Source organism: Vulpes lagopus, chromosome 5 (genome assembly GCF_018345385.1).
Source record: "Vulpes lagopus strain Blue_001 chromosome 5, ASM1834538v1, whole genome shotgun sequence".
NCBI lineage: Eukaryota > Metazoa > Chordata > Mammalia > Carnivora > Canidae > Vulpes > Vulpes lagopus.
In genome coordinates this window covers 44624205-44637736 of record NC_054828.1, presented here as the reverse complement: position 1 = coordinate 44637736, position 13532 = coordinate 44624205, and the positions used below count along the sequence as shown (strand labels likewise).

At 44.2% G+C, this 13532-nt stretch overlaps 1 protein-coding gene across 5 annotated transcripts in view; it reads left to right on the top strand.

Moving 5' to 3' along the window:
• BCL11A (BAF chromatin remodeling complex subunit BCL11A) overlaps nucleotides 1-13248 on the top strand; it is a 100347-nt gene extending 87099 nt beyond the window's left edge. Inside the window, exons 3-4 of one of the 5 annotated variants that reach the window (XM_041756718.1) lie at nucleotides 2777-4671; nucleotides 12737-13248. In XM_041756718.1, coding sequence (XP_041612652.1) covers nucleotides 2777-4671; nucleotides 12737-12838 — 1997 coding nt within the window. In that variant the 3' untranslated portion in view covers nucleotides 12839-13248. Of the gene's footprint in view, nucleotides 1-2776; nucleotides 5055-12736 lie in introns of those variants that run through there. The other 4 variants (XM_041756719.1, XM_041756721.1, XM_041756717.1 and 1 more) reach the window with 4 other exon arrangements.
• Nucleotides 13249-13532: the final 284 nt, after the last annotated feature.

Here is a 13532-nt window from a genome sequence, read left to right as displayed (position 1 = left end):
GAAACTGTAATGCATCATTTGCTATTAGTGGACTGGTAATAATTACCGGTTTCAAAGCAGCTCTTTCGATGTAATCTTTCGTCTCAATCGTAACAGCCCTTCTCATTGACATTATGATTACACTAGCTGCCCTCATGATCTAGAATATCTAGTTGATAGGAATACTAAAATGCGATAGTGAAAACGGTATGTTGTATGCTCATTATAAGATAAAATGCCATCTTCTCTGACCCGGTGTGCGAGAGGAGAGGATAACGGCAGAGTGTGAACGTGTTGTAGCACGAGCACATCACTGGCTCTGGAAACAACATTTTAGGAAGTCCAGAGCAGCAAAATAAAGCAGACTTTTCTCGTTTAAGCCTTTTGGAAAGGATGCAGGTGAGATCCGTGATGCGGTGCCGTCCACCTTTCCGCGCTCACCAGGGCCCGGCCTGCCCCCGGGGGGGCCCGCGGAACCCACGTTGCTAACTACGGGCCCAGGCCGGGGAGGAGTCAGTAGGCTATTAGGAGCTGAAATATGATTTTATGGCATCTGGAGTGATGAAAGCGTTAAGGACTTGTTGTAGCTGACAAATCTCCTTTTTTACTTATCCAATTGGGATTGTCAGGCTAAATGTATGATAATAACACAGAGTCCTAGAGAGGCAAAGGAGAGAGCCACGGAGGGTCACGTTAGTTGGAACCAGATAGTTTTTTCCCTGCCTATTTAGGACCCAAGTCATTGTTCAACAACAACAAAAAATTTATGAAAATACTCTCAATGATGCTTTTTATTTCCCTTGGAAGAGAGGAGGCAAACAAAAATAGGCAGATAATGTGATCCTAATGTCAGCGTTTTCTTTCAAAATCTTTCTGCCTTTTTTTTTTTTTTTCCCTCCCTCCACATTAGGCAAATGTTGGAAACCTAATTTTGGTATCTTATCATCTAATCTTGTTAAAGAGATTTACCCAGGAGTGGGATATATTGAGTGAGATTATAAATGCATTGTAAAGTAAATTACAAGGTCAGGGCAGGGAGTCCATTATTCAGACAAGTGCTTGAGCAAGGCTGGCTTGTTTTGGAATGCAAGTGTTTGGGGCTCCTGAGAAGACCCTGCCAGCTTTTCTTTCTGACTTGCTAAATGGAGGAATCATAATTGATTAATTCCTCATTCCCACCCTTTAGCTCCGCAGTGGATTTATTTATTTATTTATTTATTTATTTATTTATTTTTTGCTTTTAAAAAAGTTGCTGACAAACACTAGCTGGGGCCTTAAGCAACTGGTCTAGTCCCCCTTTGAAAAGGCGGGCTAAAGTTTATTTCTCATTTGTGTTTTACGCACTGTCTTTTTTGGCATCCCTGGAAAGTTATCTATTTTTTCTCATCGTTGGCCCCTTGGCCACCAACATTTGTGCCCCCTTTTAATGCCGTGGTTGACTGGTAAACTGTTAGTTACTCCCTTGGTGTATATATATTTTTTAAATGTAGCTATCTCCAAAAATGAATGATTGTGAAGTCAAGCTGGCCCCTCTTTGCCAAAGTGGCATTTACCACTCTCGGGTTCTTTTCAGCGAGAGAGAAATAATGTGACTTAAGCAGGGCCCCTCTCCAGACGGCTTGGCTACTGGCCAAAGAGTTGACTAGCTGAACTGTATCTTTCTGTTTCTTTCTCAACTGGAGCTGAGGCTCAGCCGAGGGCGCAGGATGTTGTATAATTTGGTTCACGTTGTTAGCCTCTCAAAATAATGAGGAGGAGGATAGTGTAGCATTTCTCAGCCTGCTGCCCGTCATGGTGCTGGCTGCTTTAACTGTTCTTAAACTAGGATGCTGTGTCTGCTTAAGTTGGCACCAGCCACTCCTCCTAACTTCTCCAGACTTGCATTTGTTTGACTGGGGGGACGACTCCGAAAGATTTGATACGGCCTGTTGGTTAAATCCGAATTAAATTTCTCTTCTGAGATATATATATATATTTTTTTTTTTTGCACCGTCCCCTGAGATAAAAATGGGAGTCCCTGTACAGTGTCGTGGAACCAGAACTGGGACTCCCCGATCCCCGCACAGGCTGGGGATGTGATGGGAATGTTGCTAGTGTCTCTTCCACGGGATTATTTTATGAGTATTTTCTCATTTTGAACAATGTCAACAACTAGTGTGTTTCGGGCTAAGACTAAAAGCATCTCTAGGGCCACAGAGAACTGTGATGAGTTGACCTTCTCTTTTCCGATATGCCTATGAAATGATTGCCTATTCAGAAAGTTCACCTGCCACCCAGGGGAGAATAGAAGGATGGGATTTAGGAAGCGGGGAAGTTTCCCTTCGGGTCACCTTATCCAAGTCCCTCCTCACTTAACAAATGAGGAAACGGAGGCAACAGAGGTGACACGTAGCTTGCCCCAAACAAACCGCAGCTGGCAAAAAGACCGGAAAAGTTCAGATGGTCGCCCGAGGCTCTGCAGAATGCAGGGATCCTCATTCCCGAGCTTGAGCTGGTCCAGATTTTTCCGCTTTTGGAGACTGGATTTAAAATCCTCAGAACCGAACTGCAATGGCAGAAAGCCCGACGGGGCCAAATATTCGTTGGGCACCGGACCAGCAGGTGTGCCAGGCACCCGTCGAAGGCCCCTGGGAACACTAGGTCAGTGCGGGCTGAGGCCCTTTGGGGTCGAGTCAGGCTGGTGGGGGGGGGGGGGGGGGCGGGGTGCAGGGCAGGCTGGAGGTGAAACGTGAATAAGCGATTGCTGACGCCCTCGTCTGTGATTAAACATTGATGTCGGTGTTGTATTATTTTGCAGGTAAAGATGAGCCCAGCAGCTACACATGTACAACTTGCAAACAGCCATTCACCAGTGCATGGTTTCTCTTGCAACACGCACAGAACACTCATGGATTAAGAATCTACTTAGAAAGCGAACACGGAAGTCCCCTGACCCCGCGGGTTGGTATCCCTTCAGGACTAGGTGCAGAATGTCCTTCCCAGCCACCTCTCCATGGGATTCATATTGCAGACAATAACCCCTTTAACCTGCTAAGAATACCAGGATCAGTATCGAGAGAGGCTTCCGGCCTGGCCGAAGGGCGCTTTCCACCCACTCCCCCCCTGTTTAGCCCACCACCGAGACATCACTTGGACCCCCACCGCATAGAGCGCCTGGGGGCGGAAGAGATGGCCCTGGCCACCCATCACCCGAGTGCCTTTGACAGGGTGCTGCGGTTGAATCCAATGGCTATGGAGCCCCCCGCCATGGATTTCTCTAGGAGACTTAGAGAGCTGGCAGGGAACACGTCTAGCCCACCGCTGTCCCCAGGCCGGCCCAGCCCTATGCAAAGGTTACTGCAGCCCTTCCAGCCAGGTAGCAAGCCGCCCTTCCTGGCGACGCCCCCCCTCCCTCCTCTGCAGTCCGCCCCTCCTCCCTCCCAGCCCCCGGTCAAGTCCAAGTCGTGCGAGTTCTGCGGCAAGACGTTCAAATTTCAGAGCAACCTCGTGGTGCACCGGCGCAGCCACACGGGCGAGAAGCCCTACAAGTGCAACCTGTGCGACCACGCGTGCACGCAGGCCAGCAAGCTGAAGCGCCACATGAAGACGCACATGCACAAGTCGTCCCCCATGACGGTCAAGTCCGACGACGGCCTCTCCACCGCCAGCTCCCCGGAACCCGGCACCAGCGACCTGGTGGGCAGCGCCAGCAGCGCGCTCAAGTCCGTGGTGGCCAAGTTCAAGAGCGAGAACGACCCGGGCCTGATCCCGGAGAACGGGGACGAGGAGGAAGAGGAGGACGACGAGGAAGAGGAGGAAGAGGAGGAAGAGGAGGAGGAGGAGCTGACGGAGAGCGAGAGGGTGGACTACGGCTTCGGGCTGAGCCTGGAGGCTGCGCGCCACCACGAGAACAGCTCGCGGGGCGCGGTGGTGGGCGTGGGCGACGAGGGCCGCGCGCTGCCCGAGGTCATGCAGGGCATGGTGCTCAGCTCCATGCAGCACTTCAGCGAGGCCTTCCACCAGGTCCTGGGCGAGAAGCATAAGCGCGGCCACCTGGCCGAGGCCGAGGCCCACAGGGACACTTGCGACGAAGACTCGGTGGCCGGCGAGTCGGACCGCATAGACGATGGCACTGTAAACGGCCGCGGCTGCTCCCCGGGCGAGTCGGCCTCGGGGGGCCTGTCCAAAAAGCTGCTGCTGGGCAGCCCCAGCTCGCTGAGCCCCTTCTCCAAGCGCATCAAGCTCGAGAAGGAGTTCGACCTGCCCCCGGCCGCGATGCCCAACACGGAGAACGTGTACTCGCAGTGGCTCGCCGGCTACGCGGCCTCCAGGCAGCTCAAGGATCCCTTCCTGAGCTTCGGAGACTCCAGACAATCGCCTTTCGCCTCCTCGTCGGAGCACTCCTCGGAGAACGGGAGCTTGCGCTTCTCCACGCCGCCCGGGGAGCTGGACGGAGGGATCTCGGGGCGCAGCGGCACGGGAAGTGGAGGGAGCACGCCCCATATTAGTGGTCCGGGCCCGGGCAGGCCCAGCTCAAAAGAGGGCAGACGCAGCGACACTTGTGAGTACTGTGGGAAAGTCTTCAAGAACTGTAGCAATCTCACTGTCCACAGGAGAAGCCACACGGGCGAAAGGCCTTATAAATGCGAGCTGTGCAACTATGCCTGTGCCCAGAGTAGCAAGCTCACCAGGCACATGAAAACGCATGGCCAGGTGGGGAAGGACGTTTACAAATGTGAAATTTGTAAGATGCCTTTTAGCGTGTACAGTACCCTGGAGAAACACATGAAAAAATGGCACAGTGATCGAGTGTTGAATAATGATATAAAAACTGAATAGAGGTATATTAACACCCCTCCCTCACTCCCACCTGACACCTCCTTTCTGCACCCCCTTCCCCCCATGGCCCTCCAGCCCCACTCCCCCACCCCCTCCCTCCCCCCTTCCCTCCCTCCCTCCCTCCCTCCCTCCCTCCCTTCCCTCCCCCTGTAGGATTTTTTTCTAGTCCCCTGTGATTAAACAAACAATTACAAACAGAAGTAACGGAAGCTAAGAATATGAGAGTGCTTGTCACCAGCACACCTGTTTTTTTTTTTTTCTTTTTCTTTTTTCTTTTTCTTTTTCTTTTTTTTTTTCTTTTTTTTTTTTTTCCTTTATGTTCTCACCGTTTGAATGCATGATCTGTATGGGGCAATACTATTGCATTTTACGCAAACTTTGAGCCTTTCTCTTGTGCAATAATTTACATGTTGTGTATGTTTTTTTTTTTTTAAACTTAGACAGCATGTATGGTATGTTATGGCTATTTTAAATTGTCCCCGATTCGTTGCTGAGCAAACATGTTGCTGTTTCCAGTTCCGTTCTGAGAGAAAAAGAGAGAGAGAGAGAAAAAGACCATGCTGCATACATTCTGTAATACATATCATGTACAGTTTTATTTTATAACGTGAGGAGGAAAAACAGTCTTTGGGTTAACCCTCTATAGACAGAATCGACGGCACTGAAAGAAAATCTCTATGAGCTAAATGTCTGTCTCTAAAGGGTTAAATGTATCAATTGGAGAGGAAAAAAAAAAAGGCCTTGAATTGACAAATTAATAGAAAGACAAAACAAGTTTATTCTGTCATTTGGTTTTAAAAATATGAGTGCCTTGGATCTATTAAAACCACGTTGATGGTTCTTTCTACTTGTTATAAACTTGTAGCTTAATTCAGCATTGGGTGAGGTAAGGAAACTTAGGACCTAGCATATAATTCTATATTGTATTTCTCACAACAATGGCTACCTAAAAAATATGACCCATTATGTCCTAGTTAATCATCATTCTCCCTTTAGTTTAATCTTATAAGCAAAACTGATTGTACCAGTATAAACGCTATTTTGCTCCTGGTGAGAGCTTAAAAGAAATGGGCTGTTTTGCCCAAAGTTTTATTTTTTTTAAAATGATGATTAAATTGAATGTGCAACGTGCAAAAGCCCTGGAATACAACTAAATACATTATTAGTAAGGAATTCATTGTATGAAGATGACTTGTTTTAAATAACGTCTGTTTAAAAAACGTTCTGGCACCAAAAGAAATAGATCCAGATCTACTTGGTTGTCAAAGGGACAATCAAATGATAAACTTTAAGACCTCGTAGACCATTTTTTTAAAAAGTGGAGACTGACAATAAGGTTTGGCAGAGGGTAACAGGAGAAAAATATGTGATCTTTTAGCACAACGTGGTACTATTTGCCATTTTAAACTAGAACAGGTGTATAAGCTAATATTGATACAATGATGATTAACTATGAATTCTTAATACTTGTGTTTAAATGTGACATTCTTAAAAAAAGAAGAGAAAGAATTTTTAAGAGTAGCAGTATATATGTCTGTGCTCCCTAAAAGTTGTACTTCATTTCTTTTCCATACACTGTGTGCTATTTGTGTTAACATGGAAGAGGATTCATTGTTTTTATTTTATTTTTTTAATTTTTTCTTTTTTATTAAGCTAGCATCTGCCCCAGTTGGTGTTCAAATAGCACTTGACTCTGCCTGTAATATCTGTATCTTTTCTCTAATCAGAGATACAGAGGTTGAGTATAAAATAAACCTGCTCAGATAGGACAATTAAGTGCACTGTACAATTTTCCCAGTTTACAGGTCTATACTTAAGGGAAAAGTTGCAAGAATGCTGAAAAAAAAAAAAAAAATTGAACACAATCTCATTGATGAGCATTTTTAAAAAAAAAACTAAAAAAAAAAACTTTGCCAGCCATTTACTTGACTAATGAGCTTACTTACTCGGACTCAACATTGCAAGCGCTGTGAATGGAAAACAGAATACACTTAACATAGAAATGAATGATTGCTTTCGCTTCTACAGTGCAAGGATTTTTTTGTACAAAACTTTTTTAAATATAAATGTTAAGAAAAAAAATTTTTTTAAAAAAACACTTCATTATGTTTAGGGGGGAACTGCATTTTAGGGTTCCATTGTCTTGGTGGTGTTACAAGACTTGTTATCCATTTAAAAATGGTAGTGGAAATTCTATGCCTTGGATACACACCGCTCTTCAGGTTGTAAAAAAAACATACATTGGGGAAAGGTTTAAGATTATATAGTACTTAAATATAGGAAAATGCACACTCATGTTGATTCCTATGCTAAAACACATTTATGGTCTTTTTTCTGTATTTCTAGAATGGTATTTGAATTAAATGTTCATCTAGTGTTAGGCACTATAGTATTTATATTGAAGCTTGTATTTTTAACTGTTGCTTGTTCTCTTAAAAGGTATCAATGTACCTTTTTTGGTAGTGGAAAAAAAAAAGACAGGCTGCCACAGTATATTTTTTTAATTTGGCAGGATAATATAGTGCAAATTATTTGTATGCTTCAAAAAAAAAAAAAAAGAGACAAACAAAAAAGTGTGACATTGTACAGATGAGAAGCCATATAATGGCGGTTTGGGGGAGCCTGCTAGAATGTCACACGGATGGCTGTCATAGGGGTTGTACATATCCTTTTTTGTTCCTTTTTCCTGCTGCCATACTGTATGCAGTACTGCAAGCTAATAACGTTGGTTTGTTATGTAGTGTGCTTTTTGTCCCTTTCCTTCTATCACCCTACATTCCAGCATCTTACCTTCATATGCAGTAAAAGAAAGAAAGAAAAAAAAAAGGAAAAAAAAAAACAAAAACAATGTTTTGCAGTTTTTTTCATTGCCAAAAACTAAATGGTGCTTTATATTTAGATTGGAAAGAATTTCATATGCAAAGCATATTAAAGAGAAAGCCCGCTTTAGTCAATACTTTTTTGTAAATGGCAATGCAGAATATTTTGTTATTGGCCTTTTCTATTCCTGTAATGAAAGCTGTTTGTCGTAACTTGAAATTTTATCTTTTACTATGGGAGTCACTATTTATTATTGCTTACGTGCCCTGTTCAAAACAGAGGCACTTAATTTGATCTTTTATTTTTCTTTGTTTTTATTTTTTTTTATTTGGATGACCAAAGGTCATTACAACCTGGCTTTTTATTGTATTTGTTTCTGGTCTTTGTTAAGTTCTATTGGAAAAACCACTGTCTGTGTTTTTTTGGCAGTTGTCTGCATTAACCTGTTCATACACCCATTTTGTCCCTTTATTGAAAAAAATAAAAAAAATTAAAGTACACAATGTAAGCTTCTTGTGTCCTCATTTGACACACTCTGTAAATTACTTTCAAGAAAATAACAGGTTTTAAGAGAAGGCCAGTCAGTCTTTTTCAGGATTATTTCTATGGGCATTTTGATGCGTGTATCATACCCTAAAGGAACATAAAGTGCTTACTATATTAAAATAGACATATCTCAAAACATGGAAATAGTTTTTAGATTTTATAGTTCTAGAATAATTTTCGAGAAATGGAAAGTGTTTTCAGTCTGATGTAAAAAACTTTCCCTTCATCTCTTAGCAGTAATCCATTCAGATATAAATGAAAAATTTACTGGTAATAGCATCTTGAACTTTTATTTCCTTTGGATTTTTTGCTGTTCTTGTTGTCTGAAAGTTCTTTTCTATTCTCCCTTCCCTGCCTTATACTAGAACATAATGTAAAAGAGGTTTTTTTTAAAAAAAAATCAGCTTTCGTTTCCATATGAGTCTTTCTTCATCCCCCAAATAACCTCCCCCCCCATAAAAATCCTGAAACGAGGCATCAGGTTAACGGAGGGAGAGAGAGAGAGAGAGAGAGAAAAGTAACCAGTAGTTTAGCCAGATGTGGCAAATCTGTGGAATCAGCCACTGATTTCCTGAGATGCATGGTGGTTTGCCTTGTGATTCTGAGGTCCTAGGGGACCAGAGATGGGACAGATCTTTTAGGTGTTTTTATAGTTTGTTCCTGGCTGTTAGCAAATGAGGGGGGGTGGGGTGGGGAATACCCTTCAGTGATCTTTTGCCCAACCAATAGATTTAAGAAATGAAACATCTTTGAAAAGCAAGTTAGGTCCCTTATAAAAACCCCTCCTTAGAAATCTGTGTTGTCAGTTTTACAAATACTGCATGTTGCAGCATCTATTTGCTTTATTAAAACACATACTTCTGTGATACTGTCTCCCTGTTCCCAGTGTAGATGAATGGATACAACGTTGTTCTTCTTTTTGTAAAAACCCAAACAAAAGCTGTTCTGTTGTCTTCTTGTGGTAGCATTTTCGTTGCTCAGTCCTTATGCCCTGGTGCTGTGAGGTGGCCTTTTCATGTAATGCCTTTTATCTGAGGCAAGAATAGTTTTATCCTTCTAAAATACACAGCAAGTAGGTGTATTTTTTTTAAAGCCGGCTGGGTGGGAAGCGGGGAGTGGAGGCAGAGAGGAATCCCGTAAGAGAGGGTTTGGGGCTGGGTACTAGGGCTGGGACGAGATGGACGTATCTGGCAGGACTTGGTAACTGGCAGTGAACTGAGAGGCGATATTTGTGTTTTGAATTAGGTTACTTCACAACTGAATCCAGCATACTGTTAAAGATAGAGGTAGTCCCCAGTGCCATGCTGGTTTTAGATGTGGCGACTTCTGCTCCACCATATTAAATGTCCATAAAACCACTGTATGTCCCTATTACTCTTTTATTAGGAGCTATGAGTGCAGCTGTGCAGGTTTTATATACAGTGTTCATTTTAATTTTTCAGTATATGATGCTCTTAGCATAATTAGGTTTTGCATCCTGACAGACAGAATTAATGGTGGATACTGTATACTTACTCGTATGTTCAAATTTCTTAAATCAAATGGGGACTGGGGGGGGGTGCAAACATCTGGTGATAAATCAAAGATCATGTTTGATTTACATGGTCCCAAAGTTAAATAAATTTATTGGGAGACACGTTCTTCAGGGTACTTAGTCTCCTGACTTACTGAAGCCCTCTTATAAAATATTATTTCTCAAGCCGAGTGAACAATGGGAGCATGAAAACCTAGGCAACAAGAATATCACTTATAAATGGCATGTGTATCTGGAACCCCAAAATTAAAAATCTTAATGCGAAATAACAAGAAACGTGGCCGACAGGGGATAAATTCATGATTTTTTTTTAAATGAGGAAATACTAAGGACGTTAACATTTTTCCGAATTCTCCAGTTTATGTGATACTGCAATGTTCTCTACATACCTGAACTCTTAATGCTTAAATGTTTCTTTATATCTTCATTTTGAGAACAATTCAATAAACAGGAGCACAGCAAATAACTATATCTCACCGATTTTAACTTAGAAACCCTCCCAGTGCATGGACTGCCTCTGTCCTGAGACCGGTTCCTACCTTCTCTTTGTCTAGGACCTACAAAAGGACCGAAGCCAATACATTTTAAAGGGGGCTAAGAAGTGGGGTGAACACTTGATTCTTCATTTGTACCAGCCGTGGCAGGAAGTGTGAAATAGTTGAGTTTTTTTTCCAGGGCATTCTGTGACAGAACTGTTTATTTAAATACCATTGTTGTATATGTAATAAGTACGTACTGTATATGTTCATAATGCTGGAAGCGAGAATTTGAAAGGAAGTGGCAGTGGGGGGTTAGATATCATTTCATTTGGAGAAATAAGGAAATGGGGTGGTTTATTCACAGACACTAAGTTTGTTAAAAGGTACTGGGATATTTCAGGCTTTCCTGAAAAGTTGTGGAGGAGCCTCAGGCCCCATCCTGTCCTGCTTTGAACACTTGACTCTCAGAGCTTGAGGGAGGAAATACTGCGTTTTCTTTCTTTCTTTTTTCCTTTTTTTTTCTTTTCTTTTTTTTTTTTTTTTTTTTGTTTAAACCTCTCTCGCCCTCTGTGCGCACACACAAACATGATTTCTTATGACTGTGCTGTAGTCGTGTGTTCTTCATTACGATTCTGTTACTCCATCGTTCCCGGGCCTGGTGTGTTCAAGAATGTACCCATCCCATTCTCTTTTCTTTTTCAGACAACTTCCCATTATAAAAAAAAAAAAAAAAGAAAAGAAAAAGAAAAAAAAAAGTGGGAATTTTGCCAGTGTGAGGATGGGATTGGCAGTGTTCTTTAAACCTGCTTGGAAAAAAAAAAAAAATGTTCCTTAAAAGACTGTTAACTTTTAAAAGGCATGAGGCACTTAGCAAATTTTCTAAGTGTCTCCTAAGGCCCTGCCGCTTTCCCAATTAAGAATAAATGAACCCACCTTTAGAGAAGCGGACATCAGAACACGTAGCCAGAATTGGGATTATGTACATTTATTCCAGGGCTGCTAGAGCCACGAATGGTAGACATGGGTCGTTGGGTGTGCACTTTTGCTTGCTGTCATCTTGTTATCCCATTAGCCCTCTGTTTCATTCAGTAGAACACATGGCCAGTGAATCAGCCTTTAGGGGGATGGGTCTGTTTCTCTCTCTCTCTCTATTTCCCAGTGTCATCTATGGTCGTGGGATGCGATTAATTCCTCCCTTTCACACGGGGAAAGGAGACCAATTCAGGTCACCAGGGTCATTGTGCCTGAGAACCTAAGCTTGCCTGAACACAACTCCAACGGTTGATCCAAATACTGTTTTTCCTTTCTGTAAAGTGGCAAAGACTACTCAGAGGGAGGCGGATCTCGGGTCCTGGTGATTCAGCAGAAGAGGCAAATTAAGCGATTTCCCCAAAGTCTACCCGGGGCCGCAGGACCCGCCCCGCCCCGCCCCGCCCCCGGCGCCCCCAACCCCACCGGGGGGCTGCGCTCCTCGACCCGGGGTGAGCCGGTGGCACAGGCCCAGGCCGGATTCTATCTGTCAGGGCTTTGGATGTCGCTAGCAGGTCGGACAAAGGGGTGCGGTGGGGGTGTCAGCTAGACGGGCCGCAACGACAGTGCCAGGGCCGGACTGGGAACGGGGTTCCCCAGAGCCCACCTGGAACACAGGCGGCCCCTCAGCCCGGGTCTCCACTGCGCAGGGGAATCCGGGAGAGCAGCTGAGCTCCAGCCCCTGGGCCTCCTGCGGCGCCAAGTCGGGGGAGAGGAGGCCCCAGGCCCGGCTTCGGGTCGCCATGGCAACGAGCCCTGGAATGCCACCGTGGTGGCCCTCTTCCTCGGCACATCCGGACTCCCAGTTCTGCTGCTTCAAGTCACTGTGCACAGCAAGGGAGGACCCCGGAGGACATAAGCACTCCCTTCTTCCCTTCACCATTGCCTTGCCCCCTTACCAAAAAAGAAAAAAAAAAAAAAAAAAAAAAGGAAAGAAAAAGAAAACTGCATGTTTGAAAGAAAACTACAGGCAGTTTTTGGTGCCATTTGGGAGCAACTATTTTGGGTTCTGGTTTCCTCTTCAGAGATTTGTTCGCCTCTTGTAAATCGTTGGCTGCTTTGACGTTGAACTTGATGACATTTCATGTTTTCGTTGTGCTGCTTTCACATCAATTTTGAGTTTCTGTTTCTTTATAATTTTATTATTATTTTAAGGAAATGTCCCCCTTCCCTCCTCCCCCGACCCCCCCTGTTCTCCTCAACCAAAGGACTGTTTCCTACTCAGTTTTCTCAGTCGTAAGGGCAAGTGTTTCCTCCCAGGTGTGTCCCCAGTTTATTAGGACAATCATACGAGATCGAGAGATGTGGTAGCGGGTCTGGGGCCGTGGTGGGGGAAGGCAGGGAGGGGGTGGCCGGAGATCTGGGGGTGGGGGGGATTGGGTTTGAAATGGTGTTTAAGATGCCAGTGGCTCAACCTGTGGTGGATTTAAGTCGTAAATTTAAAAAGCTAGTTAGAGAACAGAAAATCACTGGGCCAAGTCACACCTGTACTTTTTTTTTTTCCCCTCCTCTGTCTCCATCCTCTTTCTAGGTTCTTCACACACCCCCATTCGGCGTAGTACCCAGAGAGCTCAAGATGTGTGGCAGTTTTCGGATGGAAGCTCGAGAGCCCTTAAGTTCTGAGAAAATTTGAAGCCCCCAGGGGCGGGGTGGACGCGAGCCGCCCAGCCGACATCTGCGTGGTCTGTCATCCTGCTAGTTTGTGATGTTTTCTGACAGTAGCCTCCAAGAAGCCGTTGTGCGAAGACAGAGTCCTGCAGAGTCCTTCCTGCCCGGGCCTGCAGTGCCATTTTATTTATATTTTTTAATAAAAAGTAAAAACAAAAAAACAGACCCACATTGGAACAGTGAAATCAGTCCCGTATAGAGGGCGCATGGACCATCGCTGTCCTGAGTGACGTCCTGGCCCTTTGGAAACCAGCCAACCTAATTACCTGTATTGTGGAAATGAGCATGAGTCCCCCAACCCCTTGTTTCTATACATTCTATGTTGTCTTTTAAAAAGTGTGCTTAACATTGAACACAATAAATGTTGGAGCTTTAGGTGGTGTTTGCTTGTTCTTTAATTATTAATGCTTATAAGACAGTGCAGCTGCTTATGACTTTGTATCTCTGTACCCGTCTCCTGCAGACATCCATTGGGTGGGCCGGAGGAGCAGATTTGAGGAATGGGTAGGAGGTGTAGGAGGGGAAAGAGGTTACTGCTTATCAGATGGCATAAATTTTCAAGGAGAATCAAAATGCAAAACCTGGGAATAAATCATAGCAATATCATAATTAATGTAGTAGTAGTGTTGCTGTTTATTAATGCTGAAGTGTGGTTTTCC